Source organism: Pongo abelii, chromosome 16 (assembly GCF_028885655.2).
Source record: "Pongo abelii isolate AG06213 chromosome 16, NHGRI_mPonAbe1-v2.0_pri, whole genome shotgun sequence".
In the NCBI taxonomy this organism is placed as follows: domain Eukaryota; kingdom Metazoa; phylum Chordata; class Mammalia; order Primates; family Hominidae; genus Pongo; species Pongo abelii.
Window position 1 is genome coordinate 44,351,732 of NC_072001.2, and position 26,942 is coordinate 44,378,673.

The 26,942-nt window shown below is 43.9% G+C and overlaps 1 protein-coding gene and 1 non-coding gene across 2 annotated transcripts in view; one reads left to right on the forward strand and one right to left on the reverse strand.

The window, feature by feature from the left end:
- RTF1 (RTF1 homolog, Paf1/RNA polymerase II complex component) overlaps positions 1–26,942 on the forward strand; it is a 68,605-nt gene that overhangs the window by 31,882 nt on the left and 9,781 nt on the right. Inside the window, exons 3-8 of the mRNA XM_024232678.3 lie at positions 6,982–7,129; positions 11,721–11,925; positions 18,883–18,997; positions 20,229–20,340; positions 24,364–24,499; positions 24,980–25,157. Coding sequence (XP_024088446.1) covers positions 6,982–7,129; positions 11,721–11,925; positions 18,883–18,997; positions 20,229–20,340; positions 24,364–24,499; positions 24,980–25,157 — 894 coding nt within the window. The remainder of the gene's footprint in view (positions 1–6,981; positions 7,130–11,720; positions 11,926–18,882; positions 18,998–20,228; positions 20,341–24,363; positions 24,500–24,979; positions 25,158–26,942) is intronic.
- LOC112129132 (U6 spliceosomal RNA) lies at positions 1,384–1,485 on the reverse strand. Its single transcript, XR_002911560.1, has one exon. It is a non-coding gene; the product is annotated as a U6 spliceosomal RNA (small nuclear RNA).

Here is a 26,942-nt window from a genome sequence, read left to right on the forward strand (position 1 = left end):
GTGTTTCTTCCCATCTTTCAGTTGCGTGCCCAGAAGGATAGCTGCTTCACAGAATGGGGACCTGCTTATAACATTCTATACACACTCAGCGTGACATAGGGGAATATAGTACTCACCTTCCTTGTTTCACTAGGTAATTGTTGCCCATTAAAATACCTGTTATATCAGTGAGAGTCAAACTGCCAATCTCTATTATTAGGAAGAAAACATATTCCATCCAGTCTCTTTTTAAGTTTTCTTCATTGCATATTTACAAAATACTTTTCTGGTGTTCTGTGGGGTTGCATACATGTACACCTAGGAAAGCAGGATGTCAGTGTGTACGAGTCCTGACAATGAATCCTTTCCTTTACCGAGATGGTTTTTGAGCAGTGGTCATTGGGAGATCCTCTGGCCTCTGTACTTGGTTCAGATGCAGACCAGTGGGTGCTCATTTTCTCATTCTTGGCTTATGTTTGGTGCATTTGAGGGCAGTTTGAAGGTTATAACAGAGCTTACCTTTCAGTAGAACCACAGTTCTCAAAACAGATTAAGAAGTGCCAGGTCATTTCCTCTACTTCCTTCTAGATGGGGAAAGTATAAGAGCATCCCTTTAACTCTTTCCTTTATTCTTTAGATCCCATTTACTACTACATCCTGGTGAAATCATTCATTTTCCCTGTGTCTCAGAATCAGGTGAATAAGATTTTTGCAGGGATGGGTGAGCCATCTCTGGACTAATAGCTGGATTAAGGTATTTCCATATCAATTCTGCTTAGACTCTGTTCTTGGGAGAAGAGGTACAGAGCAAATATTTTAAGTACATGCTTAGACAAAAAAGCATTCAGGAATCTCTGGTTTATGGGAGTAAATGATCTATTCTTGAGAAAAAAAATCTTTGGGAGATTATTGGGACCTATTTGTGTCTCTTTCCCTGAATTAAATAATAATAATACTGAGACTGGCTTCCAGATTTTTTAAGTGATCGTTTATCTTTGAGTGGTGGCAATACAGGTGATTAAAAAAAATAAATAAAAAAAATGGGAAATGTTGGCCGGGTGCGGTGATTCACGCCTGTAATCTCAGCACTTTGGGAGGCCGAGGCAGGCAGACTCCCTGAGGTCAGGAGTTTGAGACCAGCCTAACCAATATGGTGAGAGAACAGACTCACTGCAATTCTCATTTTTGCCTGGGTAGAGTGGCTCTACTAACCCTGTCTCTACTAAAAATACAAAAATTAGCTGGGTGTGGGGGCAGGTGCCTACATTCCCAGCTACTCGGGAGGCTGAGGCAGGAGAATCCCTTGAACCCAGGAGGCGGAGGTTGCAGTGAGCCTAGATCACACCACTGCACTCCAGGTTGGGTGACAGAGCGAGACTCCATCTTGAAAAACAAAACAAAACAAAAAATAGGGAATATTTCACGAATTTGCATGTCATCTTTGCACAGGGGCCATGCTAATCTTTTCTGTATTCTAATTTTAGATATGTGCCGCTGAAGCAAGCATAGGTGATTTTTTAAAATTAATTTTTATATTAAATTAAATTAATTTATTCATTTATTTGAGACAGACTCTCACTCTGTCACCCAGGCTGGAGTTCAGTGTCGTGATCTTGGCTCACTGCACCCTGGACCTCGTGGGCTCAAGCCATTCTCCTACCTTAGCCTCCTGAAAGCTGGGACTATAAGCGTTCGCCACCATGCCCAGCTAATTTTTGTATTTTTTGTAGAGACTGGGTTGCACCATGTTGCCCAGGCTAGTCTTGAACCCTGAGCTCAAGCAATCAGCCTGCCTCGGCCTCCCAAAGTGCTAGGATTTCAGACGTGAGCCACTGCGCCTAGCCTATTTTATTTTTATTTTTTTTGTCCCTGTTGTGGAGGCAGGTGATTTTTTTTTTTTTTTTTTTTGAGACAGAGTCTTGCTCTGTTGCCCAGGCTGGAGTGCAGTGGTGCGAACTCGGCTCATTGCAAGCTCTGCCTCCCGGGTTCACACCATTGTCCTGCCTCAGCCTCCCGAGTAGCTGGGACTACAGGCGCCCGCCACCACGCCCGGCTAGTTTTTTTGCATTTTTAGTAGAGACGGGGTTTCACTGTGTTAGCCAGGATGGTGTTGATCTCCTGACCTTGTGATCCGCCCAGCCGGCAGCAGGTGATTTTTTAAATTAAAAAATATATTTCCTTAAATAGAGATGGGGTCTTGTTATGTTTCACAGGCTGGTCTCCAACTCCTGTGTTCAAGTGATCCTCCCACATTGGCCTCCCAAAGTGCTGGGATTATAGGTTTGAGCCACCACACTCGGCCTGGTGATTTTTTTTTTCCCCCCAACTTTACAAATACTTTTCTGGTTGTGCACTGTGGTATGTTTCTCTAGTAATAGCTACTCAGGAGGTTGAGGCGGGAATATCACTTGAGCCCAGGAGTTTGAGTACAGCCTCGGCAACCCAGTGAGACCTCATCATAAAAAGGAAAAGAAAACAAAAAGCAAACAATTTTTCTATATTTTTAAGGCCTAATATAATGAACTTTTATTGTTATTAAAATTATATTTTAAAGGTTTATTAAAAATAAAATACAGGCTGGGCGCAGTGGCTCATGCTTGTAATCCCAGAATTTAGGAGACTGAGGCAGGAGACTTGCTTGAGCTTAGGAGTTTGAGACTAGCCTTGGTAACATAGTGAGACCTCCTCTCTACAAAAAGTTAACAAATTAGCCAGGTATGGTGGCATGCACCTGTAATCTCAGCTGCTCAGGAGGCTGAGATGAGAGAATCTCTTGAGCCCAGTAGTTCAAGGCTGCAGTGAGCTGTGATCATGCCACTGCATTCCAGCCTGGTCAACAGAGCAAGACCCAGTCTCAAAAATAAAAAATAAAATGAAATAAAATACAAAGTAAATATACAAGTAGCGGCACTCCAACTTCTCAGTACTGTAAGATATATATAAGAAGTTTTAGGCCAGGTGCGGTGGCTCATGCCTGTAATCCCAGCACTTTGGGAGGCCAGGGCAGGCGGATCGGGAGTCCGAGGTCCAGCCTGAGGTCGGGGGTTCGAGACCAGCCTGACCAACATGGAGAAACCCCATCTCTACTAAAAATACAAAATTAGCCGGGCGTGGTGGCATATGCCTGTAATCCCAGCTACTTGGGAGGCTGAGGCAGGAGAATCAGTTTAACCTGGAAAGCAGAGGTTGCAGTGAGCCGAGATCGGGCCATTGCACTCCAGCCTGGGCAACAAGAGCAAAACTCTGTCTCAAAAAAAAAAAAAAGAAAGAAATTTTATGTTTAAAAGTAAACTCACTCACATTATTGTAATCCCCCCAAAACCTTGTCACATACGGAACTGTTGGTTTTTTGCCTTTGATGTGATAGACCTGGCTCAGTCAGCCTCATGGGAGGTAAGGCAGCTTTGTTGTTGGAAGAAAAAAACAATGTTCCCTTCTCACATTCAGGTTTAGTTAGGAAAGCCCCTTTTCACTGAAAGCATTTTTATTTTCTTCTAGTTTACTCATGTCTTCTCACTACCCCACAAGGGACAAACATTATAGACTATGAATGAATGACAGTTGCTAAGCTTAGGTTGAAGCAGATTGAAGCAGATAGAGGGAGAGGGTTAAGAAAGCCATGGCTTCCTAGCACCTGCTCAGTTGGATTCTCCTGTATGACTTCACATTCAGGTCATTTTGCTCTCATAAACACTTTTTTCCCCCGACGAATGCAGAATTTGACTCTATTCCACGTGACAAACCCAAATCTGTAGGCAGAAATAGACCTAGTCCCTCTGACGCACATGTGACCCTGACAGCTCAACCTTTATGCTCTCAACCTCTTCATATTCCCATTGGGTAGAAGTAGAAAGGGCCAAGACGCTGTTCGGAAAAGGTAGGTCATGCCCATTTTCAAAACCAACCAATAAATGTTCAGTATTTATTATGAGTATAGTTGTGTAATTTTTTATAATGAGCCAGTGTAAAAGATGTTTTATATATTATTTACTCGAGTAATATCTTCATTGTCAGCATACAAAGTTGGTATATTAGGCCGGGCGTGGAGGCTCAAACCTGTAATCCCAGCACTTTGGGAGGCAAAGGTGGGCAGATCGCTTGAGGTCGGGAGTTTGAGACCAGCCTGGCCAACATGGCGAAACCCCGTCTCTATTAAAAATACAAAAATTAGCTGGGCGTGGTGGCGTATGCCTGTAATCACAGCTACTCGGGAGGCTGAGGCAGGAGAATCGCTTGAACCCAGGAGGCAGAGGTTGCAGTGAGCCAAGATCACGCCACTGCACTCCAGCCTGGGTGACAGAGTAAGATTACATTTCAAAAAAAAAAAAAAAAAAGTTGATATATTTTAGCTCAGTTAACTAAGAAAGTGAACACTTTTGCCTCCTTTAGGTTCTTTCAAACTGGCTTTAAAATTATCTTCCTGACCGGGCACAGTGGCTCCTGCCTGTAATCCAGCACTCTGGGAGGCCGAGGCAGGTGGATCATGAGGTCAGGAGATCAAGACCATCCTGGCTAACACGGTGAAACCCCGTCTCTACTAAAAATACAAAAAATTAGCCAGGCGTGGTGGTGGGTGCCTGTAGTCCCAGCTACTCGGGAGGCTGAGGCAGGACAATGGCGTGAACCCAGGAGGCGGAGCTTGCAGTGAGCTGAGATCACACCACTGCACTCCAGCCTGGACGACAGAGCAGAGTCTCAAAAAAAAAATTATCTTCCTTGAAATGATTAAAATGTGAAATGGTTGAAAACTCAGACTTAAAAGGGAAGTATTAGGGCTGTGCAAGGTGGCTTGTGCCTGTAATCCCAGCATTTTGGGAGGCCAAGGCTGGAGGATTGCATGAGTCTAGGAGTCTGAGACCAGCCTTAGTGACATAGCAAGACCCTGTCTCTACAAAAAAATTTAAAAATTAGCTGGGCATGATGGTGCACACCTGTAGTCCCAGCTACTCAGGAGGCTGAGGTAGGAAGATCACTTGAACCTGGGAGGTCGAGGCTGCAGTGAGCTATGATCCTGCTGCCCTGCACTCCAGCCTGGGTGACAAATGAGTCCCTGGCTCAAAAACAAAAAAAAGATTAAAAATAGCACCCTTTTACAATGTTTTGTGAAGGTAAACTAGCAGACTGTTGTTCTTAAGAATAGCTCATATGGAAAATTTCTAAGTTGGAAACATCTTCAGAACTACACCTCTACCCAACCCCACCCCCTCAAAAAAAGACCAAAAGAATTTACTTCTTCTATTATCTATTGTGAAATAGGAGGTTAATTTCTCATCCTATTATAGAAGGAACAAAGACTTTGTGCCTTTGTTGGATATTAGATGTAGAAATATTATGTTAATACCAGACTTAATATTCAGTCTGTGATAATCAAAAGATGATTATTTATGGTAATTAGAATAAAGTTTCTGAGTAAAGTATTTTTCACCTAAAATCATTTTAAGTTGGCAAGTTAAACTATCAAAGGAAATATGGTTTAATGTAACTAAATAGACTGCAAATTTGTAAGGTGGTTGTATGGCCTTTCAACTTACAATTAAAGTGCTTGATGAAGATGGTTTTTTGGCCTTGGGGTAGTTAACTGTATTGCCTGCCTGTTTGACAGTGCAAATTACAGGTTCCTTATGTTTTGATATCTGGGATTTCCTGTTTATGATCCAGTTTAAATGTCATGTTATTGTGTAATATATGCCAGTGTTTTAAAAAGGATATGCACATATATTTAATGATGTACATTACTTTCTACCTCTTTGGAGTTAGTGCCAGTGCTGCCATTTATGCCAAAGAATGGCCTTCATCCTTTCTCTCTGTGCTTTCTGCAGTTTTCTCCTGGGCACAAGCTACATTCCCTGCCTTCCTGAGACCCACCCCAAAACTAAACCATTCTCTGTGCTAAAACGCAGACATATCAGCCATTAACAATTACTGCCATCTCTGCCACATAAAACATCAGAAGCTGTTTTTTGACTTGCCATAAAGTTGATATCTTTTTTGTTTTCTGTTGGCAATAAAACATACATGAGCTGGGTGCAGTGATGCGCACCTGTAGTTCCAGCTACTTAGGAGGCTCAGGTGAGAGGATCACTTGAGTCCAGGAGTTCAAGGCCAGCCTAGGCAACATAGCAAGAACCTGTCTGAAAAAAAAAGAAAAAATAATAATTAAATTATATGTTTATTATGTAACTTTTCTCTTGTTTCTAAGAGATTCCAGACCAGAAGTTCTAAAGTTTTAAGCGAGTTTTCAAAAATCTAGGCTGGGGCCAGGCACAGTGGCTCACACCTGTAATCCCAGCACTTTGGGACGCCAAGGCAGGCGAATTGCTTGAGCTCAGGAGTTTAAGACCAGCCTGGGCAACGTGGTGAAACCCCATCTCTACAAAAAATACAAAGCTTAGCTGGGTGTGGTGGTACACACCTATGGTCCCAACTACTTGGGAGGCTGAGGCAGGAGGATAACTTGATCCTGGGAGGTCAAGGCTGCTGTGAGCCCAAGATCGCACCACTGCACTCTAGCCTGGGTGACAGAGCAAGACCTTGTCTCAAAAACAAAAATCTATGCCAGGTGCAGTGGCTCATGTCTGTAATCCCAGCACTTTGGGAGGCCGAGACAGGAGGATTGTCTGAGCTCAGGAGTTCAAGACCAGCCTGGGCAACACAGTGAAACCCCGTCTCTACAAAAAATACAAAAATTAGCTGGGCGTGGTGGGGCATACCTGTAGTCCCAACTACTCCAGAGGCTAAAGTGGGAGGATGGCTTGAGCCTGGGAATCAGAGGTTGCAGTGAACCAAGACTGTGCCACTGCACTCCAGCCTGGGCAACAGAGTGAGACCCTGTTTCAAAAAAGAAATTTTTTTTTTCAAAAATCTGTATTTTTTTTCATATGAAATGTATTTGTTTTGGATTCAAAGATGAATGCCAAAGACTCTTAACTCTTGAGTCTTCCAGCTTTTCCCAATAAAGTCCCTATTCCTATTTCAGTCTTCCTTTTTCTTTTCTCCTTATAGTGGACATTTGGGAGCAATAAAAATAAGAAGAAAGGAAAAGCCAGAAAAATAGAGAAGAAAGGAACCATGAAGAAACAGGCCAACAAAACTGCCTCCTCAGGCAGTTCAGACAAAGACAGTTCAGCTGAGAGCTCAGCCCCTGAGGAAGGTGAGCTGAGCAGCCTAGACCTGGAAGGTCAACTCCCACTCTTGTCAGCTTGAAGGTGCAAAGGCAGAAGTGGGGAGGAAGGGGGGTACCTGCATTCAGCATGACCTCTTCTTTAGAGCAGTGGTTCTTAACTTTTTCCATGGTCATGGATGCTTTGAGACTCTGAATGAAGCAAGAAAAATGCATGCAATTCCAAAGGTTGGTGAGACCCCTGAAACCTATCCCTGGAACCCATGAGGATTCCTGCATTAGTCTTGAATACCGTGAGTGCCTTTCCCTCCCCTTTTTTTCTTGCTTATGCATAGTCTGACTGAGGAGGGAATCTCAGTAGAAAATGTTCCTTTTCTGGAAGCCAATTTCAGAATTTTTCAACACTAGTTTGAAAAGTGAACTTGGGCCAGGTGCAATGGCTCATATTTGTAATCTCAACACTGGGAGGCCAAGGTGGGAGGATTGCTTGAGCCCAGGAGTTCAGGACCAGCCTGGGTAACATAGTGAGATCCCATCTCTACAAAAAAATTTAAAAATTAGCTGGGAGTTATGGTATGCACCTGAGGTCCCAACTACTTAGGAGGCTGAGGCAAGAGGCTTGCTTGAGCCCAGGACTTCGAGGTTACAGTGAGCTATGATCACACCACTGCACTCCAGCCTAAGTGACAGAGCAAGACCCTGTCTCAACAACAACAAAAAAAAGTAGGAAAAAAAAAAAAGAAAAGAAAAATGCAGGGACACTGGGAGAGAAAATAGAAGAGAACTTGTTCCGGACTAGAATGATAACCTGTAAATTATAAAAATTTTAAAAACTTTTAAAAAATAATGTTTACATACAAGCTGACTTTATAAAATTGCCCTAACCTGGTTTTGAGCACATGCCTATGAATGTTAGCTCAAATTGAGTCAAGTGCAGTTCCTGTTAAATTGCTGACTTAGCTCAGTACTCATTGTACTCACATACTTTTTCCATGCCAACATTTGTCCTATTAAGATCCACTGTTATGATAAATTCACTAATCTATTTTTAATTATTCATTAAAATGTGTTTTTTAATTTTTTTAATTTATTATCGAGACAGAGTTTCGCTCTTGTCGCCCAGGCTGGAGTACAGTGGCGTGATCTTGGCTCACTGCAACCTCTGTCTCCTGGGGTTCAAGAGATTCTCCTGCCTCAAGTAGCTGGGATTATAGATGCCCACCAGCACACTTAGCTAATTTTTTGTATTTTTAGTAGAGACGGGGTTTCACCATGTTGGCCAGGCTGGTCTTGAACTCCTGACCTCAGGTGATCTACCCGCCTTGTCCCTCCAAAGTGCTGGGATTACAGGCGTGAGTCACCACACCCGGCCATAAAAATTTTTTTTTTTTAATGCCAGCTAATAAATGAAAAAGAAATTATAGGGTTAGAAAAATCACCACTTTTCAATCATAGTGATAAAGTTGATTTACTCAAGAATCCTCAATGATTGTTAAAACCACTGGGTGAGAGTTAGTTGGAAAACAAAATTTTATAGTCCTAAACCTTCTCCCTATACATACTATTACACAGAGCGGAAAAGGTGCCTTTACAAAGGGAAAATCTGGGAGACACCACCTTTACCAAGTAATCCAAATTAAAATAATGGGACAAACAGATGTTAGGGCTTCCTGATGTGATACATTGAAAAGGACACAATCACTTATGGAGTATTCTTGCCAAAAATTCATAACCTGAATTGTTTCTTAACAAATCAACCAAACCAAATGAAGTGGACATTTGATAACTGTTGCTATTTCAACTTAAATTAACTAAAAAGTAATGTTTAAAATTTAGTTTTTCAGTTGCACTAAGCCACATTTGAGTTTGTGAATACCCATATGTGGTGGCTGCTGTCCAGATAGACAAAATTTTCATCACCACCTCACAAAATTCTACTAGACAATTTTTTTGGGCTTATACTCTTCAAAAATTCAGTGCACCAACAAGTGGATAAAGAAAATGTGTATGTATGCCAGCTGGGCGTGGTGGCTCACATCTGTAATCCCAGCACTTTGGGAGGCCAAGGCAGGTGGATCACAAGGTCAGGAGTTTGAGACCATCCTGGCCAACATGGTGAAACCCCGTCTCTACTAAAAATACAAAAATTAGCTCAGCGTGGTGGTGCATACCTGTAATCCCTAATACTCGGGAGAATCGCTTGAACCAGGGAGTTAGAGGTTGCAGTGAGCCGAGATCATGCCACTGTACTCCAGCCTGGCGACAGAGTGAGACTCTGTCTCCAAAAAAAAAAAAAAAGAAAATGTGTATGTATGCCATGGAATATTAGCCACAAAACGGAATGAAATAATGGCCTTTGCAGCAACTTCAGTGGAGCTGGATGCCATTTTTCTAAGTGAAGTAACTAAGGAATGGAAAACCAAATATTGTATGTTCTCATGTATAAGTGGTGTTTAAGCCATCAGGATGCAAAGGCATAGAATGATATAATGGGGCCAGGTGTAGTGGCTCACGCCTGTAGTCCCAGCACTGTGGGAGGCCAAGGCAGGTGGATCACTTGAGGTCAGGAGTTTGAGACCAGCCTGGCCAACACAGTGAGACCCCATCTCTGCTAAAAATACAAAAATTACCCAAGCATGGTGGTGCGCTCCTGTGGTCCCAGCTACTCAGGAGGCTGAGCCACAAGAATCGCTTAAAGAGGAGGTTGCAGTGAGCCGAGATCAGGCGATAGAGTGAGACTCTATCTCCAAAAAAAAAAAAAAGAATGATATAATGGACTTTGGGGACTTGGGGAGGGAGTGACGGTTAAAAGAGTACATATTGGGTATAGTGTACGCTGCTCGGGTGATAAATATGCCAAAATCTCAGAAATCACCACTAAAGAACTTATCCATGTAATCAGGCCAGGTGTGGTGGCTCACACCTGTAATCCCAGCACTTTGGGAGGCCAAGACAGGGGAATCACCTGAGGTCAGGAGTTCGAGACCAGCCGGACCAACATATTTTCATCTTTACTAAAAACAGAAAAATTAGCCGGGCGAGGTGGCATGTGCCTGTAGTCCCTGTTACTTGGGAGGCTGAGGCAGGAGAATTGCTTGAACCCGAGAGGTGGAGGTTGCAGTGACTGAGATCAGCTTAGGCAGCAAAAGTGAAACTCCATCTCAAAAAAAAGGCTGGGTGCGGTGGCTCATGCCTGTAATCCCAGGACTTTGGGAGGCTGAGGTTGGCGGATCATGAGGTCAGGAGATTGAGACCATCCTGGCTAACATGGTGAAACCCCATCTCTATTAAAAAAATACAAAAAAATTAGCCGGGCGTGGTGGCGGGGCACCTATAGTCCCAGCTACTCAGGAGGCTGAGGCAGGAGAATGGCATGAACCCGAGAGGCGGAGCTTGCAGTGAGTCGAGATCGTGCCACTGCACTCCAGCCTGGGCGATAGAGAGAGACTCTGTCTCAAAAAAAAAAATGCTGGGGGCCGGGTGCAGTGGCTCACACCTGTAATTCCAGCACTTTGGGAGGCCGAGGCAAGCAGATCACTTGAGGTCAGGAGTTCAAGACCAGCCTGGCCAACATGGTGAAACCCCATCTCTGCTAAAAATACAAACATTAGCTGAGTGTAGTGGTGAGCGCCTGAGCTACTCGGGAGTCTGAGGCAGGAGAACTGTTTGAACCCGGGAGGTGGAGATTACAGTGAGCCGAGATCGTGCAGCTGCACTCCAGCCTGGATGACAAGAAAAAACTCCGTCTCAAACAAAATAAATAGGCCGGGCATGGTGGCTCACGCCTGTAATCCCAGCACTTTGAGAGGCCAAGACAGGTGGATCACGAGGTTGAGAGATCGAGACCATCCTGGCCAACGTGGTGAAACCCCATCTCTACTAAAACTGTAAAAATTAGCTCTACGTGGTGGTGTGCACCTGTAGTCCCAGCTACTCAGGAGGCTGAGGCAGGAGAATCGCTTGTGAACCTGGGAGGTGGAAGTTGCAATGAGCCGAGATCGCACCACTGCACTCAGCCTGGGGCAGAGCGAGACTCTGTCTCAATAATAATAATAATAAATAAGATAGGGCCAGGTGTGGTGGCTTATGCCTGTAATCCCAGCACTTTGGGGGGCCAAGTCAGGAGGATTGCTTGAGCCCAAGAGTTCGAGACTAGCCTGGGCAACAAAGTGAGACCCCAATTCTATTTAAAAAGTAAAAATAAATAGGCGCAGTGGCTCACGCCTGTAATCCCAGCACTGGGAGGCTGAGGCGGGCGGATCACCTGAGGTCAGGAGTTCAAGACCAGCCTGAACAATATGGCAAAACGCCATCTCCAATAAAAATACAAAATTAGCTGGGTGTGGTGGCACACACCTGTAATCCCTGCTACTTGGGAGGCTGAGGCAGGAGAATCACTTGAACCTGGGAGGTGGAGGAGCTGAGATTATGCCACTGCACTCCAGCCTGGGCAATAAGAGCAAAACTCCATCTCAAAAAAGAGAGTAGAAACAAATAAGTAAAATAACAAACTGGTTTCTTACTGTAGCCGAAAGAAGGGTGATGTTGTCAACATTGTGGAGCCACTTGTGGCCTGTCTTCTGTAGCATAGTGTAATCTTGTGTTTGGGCCTTTCTTGCAGGTGAAGTGTCAGACTCTGACAGCAACAGCTCCTCTTCCAGTTCAGATTCAGACTCTTCCTCAGAAGATGAAGAGTTCCATGATGGCTATGGAGAAGACCTCATGGGAGATGAGGAAGACAGGGCCCGTCTGGAACAGATGACAGAGAAAGAGAGAGAGCAAGAACTGTTCAATCGCATAGAGAAGAGGGAGGTGTTGAAAAGAAGGTAAGGTTGAGTTCTCGTTGTCCCCCCCATCCCCACCTTTTCTGTTCATCTCTTTTCTCATACTTCCTCTGTCCTTCACACCTGACCTACATATGGAGACTGGCATTTGGAATTGATTGTTAACATGATGAGAGGCAAATGATGTATTAAATTTCAATCACATTCATTATTTACTTAGTGCCACTGGCTTTGTTTACTAATGTACGTTATTCGGAAGGTTTTATTCATAAGACATTATTTATGTGCATTATTTAATTTTCACAACTGCTCTGTGAAGTTGGTTATACCATATTACAGAGGTAGACGCTTAGGCTTAGAGACATTAGGTAACTAAAGAGTAAGCTGCATGAAGGGAGAGACTTTGTCCTTTTCGCCACTCTATTCTTGGCGCCTAGAACAGTACCTGGCACAGATATGCACTAAATACTTGTTGAGTGAATGAATGAAGAAACTTGCCCAAGGTGATTTAGCTGGTAAGTGGTAGAACTGGATTTCAAACCTGGGACCATCTGACACCATAAAACATGCTGTGGCCATATCCTCTCCTGCTTCACATTTCCTGTCATTTTACCTGTTCTGTAACACCGCACTACAGGCAGCATTCTAAAGGGAATTACATACTTTGGGAGGCCGAGGTGGACGGATCACCAGAGATCAGGAGTTCTAGACCAGCCTGGCCAACATGGTGAAAACCCATCTCTACTAAAAATACAAAAAAATTAGCCTGGTGTGGTGGTGTGCACCTGTAGTCCCAGCTACTTAGGAGGCTGAGGCAGGAGAATTGCTTCAACCCAGGAGATGGATGTTGCAGTGAGCTGAGATGGCGCCACTGCACTCTAGCCTTGGCGAGAGCAAGACTCTGTCTCAATAAAAAATAAAAATAAAAATAAATAAATAAAAGGAATTACAGGCCAAGTGTGGTGGCTCACACCTGTAATTCCTGCACTTTGGGAGGCCAAGGCAGGTGGATCACTTGAGGTCAGGAGTTCGAGATCAGCCTGGCCAACATGGTGAAACCCATCTCTACTAAAAATACAAAAAATTAGCCGAGCACGGTGGCACGCGTCTGTAATCTCAGCTCTTCAGGATCCTGAGGCAGGAGAATGGCTTGAACCCAGGAGGCGGAGGTTGCAGTGAGCCAAGATTATGCCACTGGACTCCAGCCTGGGTGACAGAGGGAGATTCTGTCTCAAAAAATAAATAAATAAATAAAAAACAAAGGGAATTACAGACCTGGCGCAGTGGCTCACACCTGTAATCCCAGCACTTTGGGAGGCTGAGGTGGGTGGATCAGTTGATTCCAGGAATTCAAGACCAGTCATGGCAACATGGCAAAACGCTGTCTCCTACAAAAAATAGTCAGGCATGGTGGCCCATGCCTGTAGTCCCAGGTACTTGGGAGGCTGAGTCAGCAGGAGTATCATTTGAGCCCTGAATGTAAAGTTTGCAATGAGCTGAGATTGCACCACTGCACTCCAGCCTAGGTGACAGAGTGAGACCCTGTGTCAAAAAAAAGGGAAGGGAATTACAGAGATTGTTTTTATCTTGATAAAGATCAGTACATGATTTGATTTCTACTGAGCAAAAAGCATTGAAGTAATCATAAGATTGCGTTGGTTTTAGAACATGAATACAGTAATGATTGAGAGTAATGTGGGAACACATCAAATGATATGTAAAAATTAAATGAACAAATGGTGTTTTAAAGCTTTATATTTTACAAATTGGCTTCAAATTGTTCACGCTCCTAGGTTGAAATAATTTTCCAAAATTCATATTTGGAGCCCTGTCTTCACAGGATTCGAGACTTGGAATTTCTCCTCATTATGTACAAGTTAGGTATCTGACTATCCTCTAGCATGGTTTTTGTATTTTTTTAAAAAGTCAAATGTTAAATTGCTTTTTGATATTTAGAAGCTGCTTCAATGTTTTGAACTTTTGCCATATTTTAAATGGAAAAGTTTTAAATATGGCAGTAGTTCTTCCTTATCTCCTAACAGAATTTCAAGGTAAAAACAAACTTGGCTTTTGTCTTGGAAATAAAATAGCCCTCAGAACAAGGATCCTACCTATTTAATCTCATGAAAGGAAAATAGAAGCATTTTCTTTGGCAGCACTTAGTTCCTTTTCATCTGGGAGTTTTGTTTGTCCCTTCTGGAGACCATATTAAGTGTGCTGAGTTGTCCTAGAGAAGAATGTTTGGCTTTCAGTCAGCAGCAAACAATAGACATTTGATTTTTGTTTTTGTTTTTGTTTTTTGTTTTTTTTTTTTGAGACAGACTTTCACTCTTGTTGCCCAGGCTGGAGTGCAATGGCACAATCTCGGCTCACCGCAACCACCACTTCCTGGGTTCAAGCGATTCTCCTGCCTCAGCCTCCCAAGTAGCTGGGATTACAGACACCCACCACAACGCCTGGCTAATTTTTGTATTTTTAGTAGAGACAGGGTTTCACCATGTTGGCCAGGCTGGTCTCAAACTCCTGACCTCAGGTGATCCACCTGCTTCAGCCTCCCAAAGTGCTGGAATTACAGGTGTGAGCCACCGCACTTGGCCTTAACATTTGTTTTGAGTGTGAATCCTTCCAAGTTTACCTATATTGGAACAAATAGGACTTAATAAACTGTGCTGGAGTTGCCAGATGGTTTAAAATTTGTATATCTGAACTGTGGAAAGCATAGCAAGATGTTGTCATGTAAGGCCAATAAGTCCTATGACAAAATCACAAAGTAGCCCGAGGGTAATAGTTGGTTTGTCTCAAACTTAGTTTTTATGTTTTTCACCTTATGTGAATGAGACAGTTGACTGATTCAGTGACTTCTTTAAAAAAATTTTTTTTTTTTTTTTAGACAGAGTCTAGCTTTGTCGTCCAGGCTGGAGTGCAGTGGTGTGAACTCGGCTCACTACAATTACCACCTCCTAGATTCAAGCCATCCTCCTACCTCAGCCTCCCAAGTAGCTGGGACTACAGGCTGTAGGCTACCATGCCTGGCTAATATTTTTTTCTTTCTTTCTTTCTTTTTTTTTGAGATGGAGTCTCACTGTGTTGCCCAGGGTGGAATGCAGTGACATGATCTTGGCTCACTGCAACTTCCGCTTCCCATGTTCAGTGATTCTCCTGCCTCAGCCTCCTGTGTAGCTGGGATTACAGGCATGCGCCACTATGCCCAGCTAATTTTTTTTTTTTTTTTTTTTTTTTTTTGAGATGGAGTTTTGCTCTTGTTGCCCAGGCTGGAGTGCAATGGCACAATCTTGGCTCACTGCAACCTCCGCCTCCTGGGTTCAAGCAATTCTCCCACCTCAGCCTCCCCTGTAGCTGGGATTACAGGCGCCCACCACCATGCCCAGCTAATTTTTGTATTTTTAGTAGAGACGGGGTTTCACCATGTTGGCCAGGCTGGCCTCCACCTCCTGACCTCAGATGATCCACCCGCCTCGGCCTCCCAAAGTGCTGGGATTACAGGCGTAAGCCACTGTGCCTGGCCAATTTTTGTATGTTAAGTAGAGACAGGGTTTCACTATGTTGGCCAGGCTGGTTTCCAAGTCCTGACCTTAAATGATTCTCCCGCCTTGGCCTCCCAAAGTGCTGGGATCACAGGCGTGAGCCACCACACCCAGCCTGGCTAATTTTTCTTTTTCTTTTTTTTTTTTTTTTTTTTTTGGAGACTGAGTCTCACTTTGTCCCCCAGGCTGGAGTGCAGTGGCGCAACCTCGGCTGACTGCAAGCTCCGCCTCCCGGGTTCACGCCATTCTCCTGCCTCTGCCTCCCAAGTAGCTGGGTTTACAGGCGCCCGCCACCATACCCGGCTAATTTTTTGTATTTTTAGTAGAGACGGGGGTTTCACGGTGTTAGCCAGGATGGTCTTGATCTCTTGACCTTGTGATCTGCCCACCTCGGCCTCCCAAAGTGCTGGGATTACAGGCGTGAGCCACCGCGCCTGGCAGCCTGGCTAATTTTTCATATTGGCCAGGCTGGTCTGGAATTACTGACCTCAGGTGATCCACCCACCTTGGCTTTCCAAAGTGCTGGGATTACAGACATGAGCCGCCTCTCCTGGCCCTGTAATTTTTTTTTTTTTTTTTTTTTTTTTTTTTTTTAAGAGAAGGGGGTTTGCCATGTTGCCCAGGCTGGTCTTGAACTCCTGGCCTCAAGCAATTCGTCCACCTCGGCTTCCCAAAATGCTGGGGTTACAAGTGTGAACCACCACCCCCAGCTTCAGTGACTTTTTTTAGTGATTATAAGAGTGGTTTAGTGTGCTGATTATTAAGACAGGGGTTCAGAGCCATCATAGAAAATTCATATTGTTGTAGTTCGTTTGTTTAGCTTCAGGGCAGTGCAATATGGAAACTCTGGAATTTCCTGAATCTTTTTTACTTTAAAAGGTCTTTATATGGATCGCATTTAATCTTTGTAGTCTTTTCTATGCAAGCACCATTAGCATCCCGTTCTCTAGCCAGCAGCACCAGTAGTGAGATGTCATTTTCAGTTGTTAGATTATTCATGGGGGCAGGAAGCATAAAAGGTAGCCTGGTTGTAGAAAGGGCACTGACATTGCAGTCAGAAGGTCTAGGTTCAAGTCAGACTTGCCGGCAGGGTGATCGGAGTTAAATCACTTTCTCTTCCTGCCTCAGCTTCCTCCTTGGGGTTGTTGTAAACCTCAAGAGAGATGATATACATAAGAACATTATGTAAATGTTAAGTTATCACTAACTCTAAAAAATAACTTTATTTAAAATAACCCACTTAAAGTATATAATTCAATGGTTTTTATATGTCTACAGAGTTGTGCAATCATCACCACAATTAATTCTAGAGCATTTTATCACTCCTCTATTTCCCCATAAGCCTCCCAGCCCTAGGCAACCACTAATCTCCTGTCTCTCTAGATTTGCCTATTCTGGATATGTTTATTATTATTGTTGTTGTTATCAAGACAGGGTCTCGTTCCGTCACCCAGGCTGGAGTGCTGTGGCATGATTATAGCTCACTGAAGCCTCGATCTCCTGTGTTCAAGCAATCCTCCCACCTCAGCCTCCCAAGTAGCTGGGACTATAGGCATGTGCCACCACCTGGCCAATTTTTTAAACTTTTATTAAAGACGAAGTCTCGCTATGTTGTCCAGGCTGTTCTTGAACTCCTAGCCTCAAGCAGTCCTCCTGCCTTGGCCTCCCAAAGTGTTTAGATTACAGGCATTAGCCACCATGCCCAACCTGGATATTTTATATAAATGAAATCATAATATGTAGTCTTTTGTGACTGACTTCTTTCACTTAGTATGTTTTTGAGGTTTATCCATTTAGCATGCATTAGTACTTCACTCCTTTTTATGTCTGAGTAATATTCCATTTTATGTATATACCACATTTTGTTTATCTGTCCATCTGTTGATTAATATTTGTGGTGTTTCCTCCTTTTTGCTATTGTGACTAATGCTGCTGTGAACGTTTATATACAACAATTTGAGTACCTATTTTCAGTTCTTTTGAGTGTATACTGGAAAGTAGAATTGCTGGCTCGTACAGTAACTCTTTCTAACTTTTTGAGAAACTGCAGCTGCATCATTTTAGATTTCCCATCGGCAATAAGTGTTCTAGTTTCTCCACATCTTCACTAACACTTTAACACTTGTCTTTTCCTTTTTTTGTTGTTGTTGAGACAGGGTCTCGCTCTGTCGCCCAGGCTAGCTAGAGTTCAGTGGTATGATCATGGCTCGCTGCAGCCTCAATCTCCTGGGCTCTAGCAGTTCTCCCACCTCAGCCTGCCAAGTAGCTGGGACTACAAGCATGTACCACCACGTCCAGCCAATTTTTAAAATTTTTGTAGAGACATGGTCTCACCATGTTGTCCAGGCTAGTCTCCAACTCCTGGACTCAAGTGATCCTCCTGCCTTGGCCTCCCAAAGTACTGGAATTACAGGTGTGAGCCACCGTGCCTAGCCTCCCTTTTTGTGATAATAGCTATCCTGGTGGGTATGAAATGGTCTTTCATTGTGTGTTTTTTGTTGTTGTTTGTTTGTTGTTCGTTTTCAAGACGGAGTCTCACTCTGTCGCCAGGCTGGAGTGCAGTGGCGCGATCTTGGCTCACTGCAACCTCCAACTCCTGGGTTCAAGGGATTCTCCTGCCTCAGCCTCCCGAGTAGCTGGGATTACAGGCACGTGCCACCATGCCCAGCTAATTTTTGTATTTTTAGTGGAGATGGGGTTTCACCATTTTGGCCAGGATGGTCTCAATCTCCTGACCTCATGATCTGTCCACCTTGGTTTCCCAAAGTGCTGGGATTACAGGCGTGAGCCACCGTGCCGGGCCTGTTTGTTTGTTTGTTTGAGATGGAGTCTCACTCTGTCACCCAGGCTAGAGTGGCGCAGATGAGTACAGCAATACCCTATATATGTTCTCTTTCTCTCTCTCTCTTTTTTTTTTTTTTGAAACGGATTCTTGCTCTGTCGCTAGGCTGGAGTGCAGTGGCGCGATCTTGGCTCACTGCAACCTCCGCCTCCCGGATTAAAGCGATTCTCTTGCCTCAGCCTCCCAAGTAGCTGGGACTACAGGTGTGTGCCACCATGCCCAGCTAATTTTTGTATTGTTACAAAACAATACAAAACCCTGTAGAGACAGGGTTTCACCATATTGGCCAGGATGGTCTCGATCTCTTGATTTCCTGATCCCCCCGCCTTGGCCTCCCAAAATGCTGGGATTACAGGTGTGAGCCCCTGTGCCCGGCCCATATTCTCTCATTTTAAACATATTCCAACTTAATGCTATCAAATATTTTATATTTTGTTGTAATTAATATTTAAATATTTTTAATGTACTTAAAAGGTACACCAGAGTTTCTTGCAGGAAAACCAAAATATCTATTAGCTCCTTTCCCTTAGTTCCTTTCTCCTATCTAATAGAAATCAGTTTTTACATACATTTCATTGCCACTTAAAAGCCAAACAAATATCTTTTAACCAGATTTGAAATCAAGAAAAAACTAAAAACAGCCAAAAAGAAAGAAAAGAAAGAAAAGAAGAAAAAGCAAGAAGAGGAGCAAGAAAAGAAAAAGCTGACACAGATTCAAGAATCTCAGGTAGGAGATTCAGTGTTCCTCATTGTCCAAAGAATAAACCTCTGTTTTGAGTGTGTGTGTAAAAGGTGAGTTTATATTAATCAGCCTAAGTTTATTAGTACAAGACTTGTGACATGGTTTCATTAATCTCTGGACATATCACCATTAGCTGTGCTGTTAACTCCTTAGCACTTTTTCCTTTGCTTTCCTCTTTCCTTTTCTTTTTTTCTTTCTTCTTTCTTTTTCCCTTTTCTTCCCCTCCCTTCCTCCTTCCCCCTTCCCTTCCTCTTTCCTTTCCCTGGTCTCATTATGTTGCCCGGGCTAGAATACAGTGGCTATTCACTGGCACAGTCATAACACACTGTAGCCTCAAACTCCTAGTCTCAAGCAGTCCTCCTGAGTTGCTGAGACTACCGGCATATGCCACCGTGCCCGGCTTTCACTGAAGTCTGCATTTAAAAAGCAGCCCTCAACTGCAGTGACTCAACATGTGTAATCCCAGCACTTTGAGAGGCCGAGGCGGACAGATCACTCAAGGCCAGGAGTTTGAGACCAGCCTGGCCAACATGGCGAAATCCCGTCTCTACTAAAAATACAAAAATTAGCCTGGCATGGTGGCTTATGCCTTTAATCCCAGCTACTCGGGGGGCTGAGGCAGAAGAATTGCTTGAACCTCAGAGGCGGAGGTTGCAGTGAGCTGAGATCATGCCATGGCCCTCCAGCCTGGGCAGAAGAGCGAGGTTCTGTTTTAAAAAAAAAAGCAGCCCACTAGTGAGTGAGCATCCCTTAAGGAAAAGTTGGTAAACAACCCGTCCTAGGTAGCCAGATGCTTATGATGTTTACTTAGATGTATGTCATCCTTTACTTGGTATAAATATAGCTGGAAAAGTAATCTCTGTATTTATCATAAATGAGACTCCATCTCAGAAAAACAACAACAAAAAAGATAATGTGGGGCTGCGTGTAGTGGCTCATGCCTGTAATCCCAACATTAGCTGTGTTGTAGTGTGTTCTTCCAGAAAGAGTTTATTCAGATAATTCTTGAACTTGCTATTAGGCATTTTAGACAGGGCTTACTTTACTGCGCTATCCTCTTTGTCCACAAGAGGATGCTCTCTCCCCTTACATAAAAGCTCTAAGTTTTTGCAACCCATATAGATTCATGTTGGAGGACTAAATGCATTAAGTAGGTTTAGAGAATCTTATCAGCTGTTGGTAAAAAGGGCCATCCTATATATCCTTCCCTTCCTAGGTAACATCCCACAACAAGGAACGGCGTTCCAAGCGGGATGAGAAACTAGACAAGAAATCTCAAGCCATGGAGGAGCTAAAAGCAGAGCGAGAAAAACGAAAGAACAGAACAGGTAAGCGAGGGAAATATAATGGCTACTTTGTGTCTTTATATGATTTGACTTCCTGGTGTCCATTTTCATTTTGCCTTCTTGTTATGTCTTTCTCATATAAAATTCCAGCACATACCGAGAATAGTATAAACATCCACGAACCCATCATCCAGCCACAGCAGTCAGCTCTTGGCCAGTCTTGTTAAATCTATAATCCTTTCATCAGATTATTTTAAAGCAAATACCAGCATTATTATATTTTAACCATAAATATTTCAATATGTTCCTCTAAAAGATAAGTACTTTTGTTTTAAACCTAACTATAATACCATTATTACACCTAGAAATAACAATGAACTCTTTATCAAATATCTAGTCAGTGTTCAAATTTTTCTATTTGTTTTGTAATTAAAAAAACAAGATTTGGACCACTTGAATCAGGATCTTAAAGTCCATACATTGTGATCTGTTAATATGTCCCTTAAGGCATTTAATCTGTATGTTTTATTCCCCATCTCTTTGCCCTGCCTTGCAGCATATTTGCTGAAGGAACTGGGTCATTTGTCTTCTGGTTTCTCACGATGCTGATTGCATCTCGTTTTTATTGTTGAATGTGTTTCTGGTCCCTTGAGTTTCCTGTAAATTGTTAGTTAGAGCTACAGAATTGGTCAGATTTGGGTTTGTTCTGTTGTTGTCGTCGTTGCTTGTTCTTGGGGAAGGCTGATTTTTAGGTAGTGGTACGTATTTCCATCAGGAGACACATGATATCTGATTGTTTCTCAGTTTGTGATGTTAACAATCCTGTCAGTTAGCTCTTACCACAATAATGTGAAGTAACAAACTAACCCCTGTTCCTGCTCATGCATCTGAAGTTCAACTGCAGTTCACCTGCCTGATGGCATGAGTTCAGCTGGAATTATCTCCAAGCTACAGGTGGTAGCCAGGTCTGTTCTACCTCTCTCTTCCTCCCTGGGCCAGTAAACCCCGAGCACTTTTATATGGTGATGACAGAAGTATAAAAGGGGTAAGCAAAGACACACATGCCTGTTAGGGCCTAGACTTGGAATTGGCACAGTGTCACTAGGGGGCCAGGAAGAATGACTAAGGCATATAGCAAAGGACATGGGTATAGAGACGGGTGAAGAATTAGAAAGGATAATGTGGGGGCCGGTCATGGTGCCTCACACTTGTAATCCTAGCACTTTGGGAGGCCAAGGTGGGCGGATCACCAGAGGTCAGGAGCTTGAGACCAGCCTGGCAAACGTGGTGAAACCCCATCTCTACAAAAAAATAGAAAAATTAGCTGGCCGTGGTGGTGCATGCCTGTAATCCCAGCTCCTCAGGAGGCTGAGGCAGGAGAATCCCTTGAACCTGGGAGGCAGAGGTTGCAGTGAGCCGAGATTCCGCCACTGCACTCCAGCCTGGACAACAGAGTGAGACTCAATCTTAAAAAAAAAACAACAAAAGATAATGTGGGGCTGAGTGTAGTGGCTCACGCTTGTAATCCCAACACTTCGGGAGACTGAAGCATGAGGATTGCTTGAGGCCAGGAGTTCAAGACCGGCCTGGCCAACATGGTGTAACCCCATCTCTACTAAAAATACAAAAATTAGCCATGCCAGGCACGGTGGCTCACACCTGTAATCCCAGCACTTTGTGAGGTCAGAGCAGGCAGATCACTTGAGGCCAGGAGTTGGAGACCAGCCTGGCCAACATAGTGAAATCCTATCTCTACTAAAAATACAAAAATTAGCCAGGCGTGGTAGCACATGCCTGGAATCCCAGCTACTTGTGGGGCTGAGGCACCGAAAATCACTTGAACCTGGGAGGTGGAAGTTGCAGTAAGCCAAGATCCTACCATTGCACTCCAGCCTGGGCAACAAGAGTGAGACTCTGTCTCAAAAAAAAAAAAAAGAAAAAGAAAAAGAAATAATAGTGTGTTCTGTCCTAGTAGCCACTGATGGTCATTACCTAGATAATTTAATTCATTCGGAGTTGCAAAATGGTGATATTTCGAATCTGTCATTCTTTCCTCATTCATTATCTAGCCTGCTTCTATAAAGAGAAACTTTTTTTTTTTTTTTTTTTTTTTTTTGAGACAGAGTCTTGCTCTGTCGCCCAGGCTGGAGTGCAGTGGCGCAATCTCGGCTCACTGCAAGCTCCGCCTCCAGGGTTCATGCCATTCTCCTGCCTCAGCCTCCCGAGTAGCTGGGACTACAGGCACCCGCCACCACAGCCGGCTAATTTTTTGTATTTTTAGTAGAGACAGGGTTTCACCATGTTAGCCAGGATGGTCTTGATCTCCTGACCTTGTGATCCACCTGCCTCGGCCTCCCAAAGTGCTGGGATTACAGGTGTGAGCCACCGCACCCAGCCTAAAGAGAAACTTCTAATCAGCTATTTAGTTACCCCCCAGGCACATTTTGAACAGGAAAGGCAAGATAAATAATTGATTAATTTTCCTTGTGTTTGCCAGTTTTTGAAAGAATGAGATAGTTCCTGGCAAGGTACAGTGGCTCACATGTATAATTCAAGACCAGCCTGGGCAACATAGTGAGACCCTGTTTCTGCAATATTTTAAAAAGAGAGAGAGAGATAGTTTTTAGCAACTTCGAAAGATTACCGATGAGTTTTATTTATTTTGAATATCCTTGTGAACTCATGATTTTTAACATGCTTTATGTGTTTTAATCCATTGCAGTTATTTTTCCTTCCTTCCTTCCTTCCATCCATCCGTCCATCTTTCTCTCTCTCTCTTTTTTGAGACAGGATTTCTCTCTGTTACTCAGTCTGGAGTGCAGTGGTGCGATCTCGGCTCACTGCAACCTTCACCTCCCGGGTTCAAGCGATTCTCCCACCTCAGCCTCTTGAGTAGCTGAGACTACATGCATGCACCACCACCTGGCTAATTTTTTTTTGTATTTTTAGTAGAGATGGGGTTTAGCCATGTTGGCCAGGGTGGTCTTGAACTCCTGACCTTAAGTGATCTGCCTGCCTTGGCCTCCCAAAGTGCATGAGCCAACAATCCCAGCCAAAATTTTTTTTATATCATTCTTTTTTCTTTTTAAATCATAAGTACACAGATTCACCTCCCATCTTAGATTAATGGTAGCATATTATACACACTTTTCTCTCTCTCTCTTTTTTTTTTTTTTTTAGCCACCACTCCTGGCTAGTTTTTTGTATTTTTGGTAGAGTTGCAGATTCACCATGTTGCCCAGGCTGGTCTCAAACCCCTGAGCTCAAGTGATCTACCCACCTCGACCTCCCAAAGTGCTGCGATTACAGGCATGAGCCACCATGTCTGGCCACGTTCCTTTTTTTTTTTTTTTTTTGAGATGGAGTCTCTCTGTTGCCCAGGCTGGAGTGCAGTGGTACAGTCTTGGCTCACTGCAACCTCTGCCTCCCAGATTCAAGCGATTCTCCTACCTCAGCCTCCCAAGTAGCTGGGATAGCAGGTGCCGGCCACCACTCCTGGCTAATTTTTGTATTTTAGTAGAGACAGAGTTTCACCATGTTGACGAAGCTGGTCTCGAACTCCTGACCTCAAGTGATCCACCTGCCTCTGCCTCCCAAAGTGCTGAGATTACAGGCGTAAGCCACCGCACCCGTCCCCACATTCCTTTTTTATAGCTGCATAGTAGTTCATTGGTAGATGTACCAGTGATGATTCAGCCACTCTCCTATTTTAAATTTTCCTCAGAAGCTTCTGAAGTCATCATGAGTCTTTCCCCCTCTTTCCTCCCCATAGTCAAGTGTCTTGAATGCCATAAAAGAGAACTGTCAGTAGTGTTGGTGACCCTTTCTGCCCACCTAGTATCAATCTTTCAGCCCTTTTTTCATCTGTTGGGGCCTGACATTTGGCACCTGAATAATTTTAACTCTGTTTTAACTCATTTCTGTATATACCCCAAGTTAGCACAATCCAGTCTGGAGAGGACAGATCTGTGTATTTGAGTCCTCTTCCATTTCCAGTTCTTTTTCAAGGATGAATTCATTTTCTTGTTGAGAAAACCTAGGTAAACATCTCTTCTTTCTTTCTAGCTGAGCTCCTTGCCAAAAAACAGCCATTAAAAACCAGTGAGGTCTACTCTGATGATGAAGAGGAGGAAGAGGATGACAAATCCAGTGAAAAGTCAGACCGCTCATCACGAACATCATCGTCTGATGAAGAAGAGGAGTAAGCTCTTGTACATTTTGGTCTAGTAGGCAGTATAGGTGGGTTTTTGAGGAAGAGCTTGGTGTCCTTTCCAAAATCTCCCTGGTTGGGCCACTAACTCTGACTTGGTTACCTTTGGTTTGCTGAACTGAGTTCCCCAGCACGTCACCCCATTCATTTGGCTGCTAGCCTGTACGCTTAGACATTTCACCTGGGCCTGGAAGGTAGGAACTGACTTCGTCTCATTCTCAGATTGGCCTGGAGCTTTCATTCGTTTTCTTACTCTGATGGGTTATGTAAGATGGCAGCCTCATTTGAAACAGCTCACACTACTGGTCAGGAACAGGATCCTATTACAAGTCTTTGCTGGTGCTTCATTTACTTCTCCTCCTAGGCTAGTCACATGTACTTTGGTTAAGTTTTGAGGAGTTGATATTATTTTTCTGTCTTGTCCTGTTTTTATGATGAACATTTTTTCCAGTGCCCCTTTGTTCCTCTTAGGAAAGAAGAGATCCCTCCCAAATCCCAACCAGTTTCCTTACCTGAAGAATTGAATCGGGTTCGATTATCACGGCATAAGCTAGAACGCTGGTGTCACATGCCCTTCTTTGCTAAAACTGTCACAGGATGTTTTGTGCGGATTGGCATTGGAAACCACAACAGCAAACCAGTTTACCGGGTTGGTATTTCTTCCGTTGGACAATTGTCCATGCTTTCAGTATAATTAGTCTCAACTGAGGGCAGGAGCTACTGAAAAAATCTATCACTCTTCTGTCAGCATTTGATGGAAAGTAGACTCCAAGTGGGATCCCCATAGAGCAGTGAGGTACCCAGGAATCCTTCATGACTTGTCGCCAAGAAGAGGACTTGGAGCCCAAGGGCCTGGAAGATTTGGATGTAGAATAATTTTCTCTATTCTCCCTTCAGTATAAAAGGGAGAAGAGAGGCATCTATGAAGTGTTCATTGGGATTTACATAATCTAAAAGATTTGTTCATTTGAAAAACCAATGAATGAAAAGTTTCATGTTGCATACCAAGTAACTTCTACGCCAGGGAATTGTATTGAGGTTAAAAAAAACCCTCCAAACTAATATAGGTTATTATGTAGGTTCCAGCACTGCTTCTGTGGTCTAAGTGGACTGGACACAGTGGCTTACACCTGTAATCCCAACACTTTGGGATTTATTTATTTATTTATATTTTATTTTACCTTTTTTTTTTTTTGTGAGACGGAGTCTCATTCTGTCACCCAGGCTGGAGTGCAATGGCGTGGTCTTGGCTCACTGCAACCTCCGCCTCCCAGGTTCAAGTGATTCTCCCGCCTCAGCCTCCCAGTAGCTGGGACTACTGCCGCATGCCACCACACCTGGCTAATTTTTGTATTTTTAGTAGAGACAGGGTTTCACCATGTTGGCGAGGCTGGGCTTGAACTCTTGACCTTGTGATCCACCTGCCTCGGCCTCCCAAAGTGCTGGCGTGAGCCACCGCACCTGGCCTATTTTTATTCTTATTTATTTGTTATTCTTTTTTTCAGACAGAGTTTCACTCTTGTTGCCCAGGCTAGAGTGCAATGGCACGATCTTGGCTCACTGCAACCTCCGCCTCCCGGGTTCAAGCAATTCCCCTGCCTCAGCCTCCCAAGTAGCTAGTGTTACAGGCGCCTGCCACCATGCCTGGCTAATGTTTGTATTTTTAGTAGAGACGGGGTTTCACCATGTTGGCCAGGCTGGTCTTGAACTCCTGACCTCAGGTGATCCACCTGTCTCGGCCTCCCAAAGTGCTGGGATTATAGGCATGAGCCACTGAGCCCAGCCTTATTTTTAATTTTTTTGTTTTTTATTTTTGGAGACAGAGTCTCACCCTGTTGCCCAGGCTGGAGTGCAGTGGCATGATCTTGGCTCACTGCAGCCTTTGCCTCCTGGGTTCAAGCGATTGTCATGCCTCAGCCTCCGAGTAGCTGGGACTACAGGCACGCGCCACCACGCCTGGCTAATTTTTTTTTTTTTAGATGGAGTCTCGCTATGTGGCCCAGGCTGGAGTTCAGTGGCATGATCTCTGCTCGCTGCAAACTCTGGCTCCCGGGTTCACGCCATTCTCCTGCCTCAGCCTCCCTAGTAGCTGGGACTACAGGCACCCGCCACCACGCCTGGTTGATTTTTTGTATTTTTAGTGGAGATGGGGTTTCACCGTGTTAGCCAGGATGGTCTTGATCTCCTAACCTCATGATCTGCCCGCCTTAGCCTCCCAAAGTGCTGGGATTACAGGCGTGAGCCACCGCGCCCGGCCTCACTTTGGGATTTTTTAAAAATTTTTTGTAGCAACAGCCTCTCTCTGTTTCTTATGCTGGTCTCAAACTCCGGGCCTCAAGTGGTGTTCTGGCCTCAGCCTCCTAAAGTGCTAGGTGTTGGTTTTTTGTTTTGTTTTGTTTTGTTGAGACGGAGTCTTGCTCTGTCGCCCAGGCTG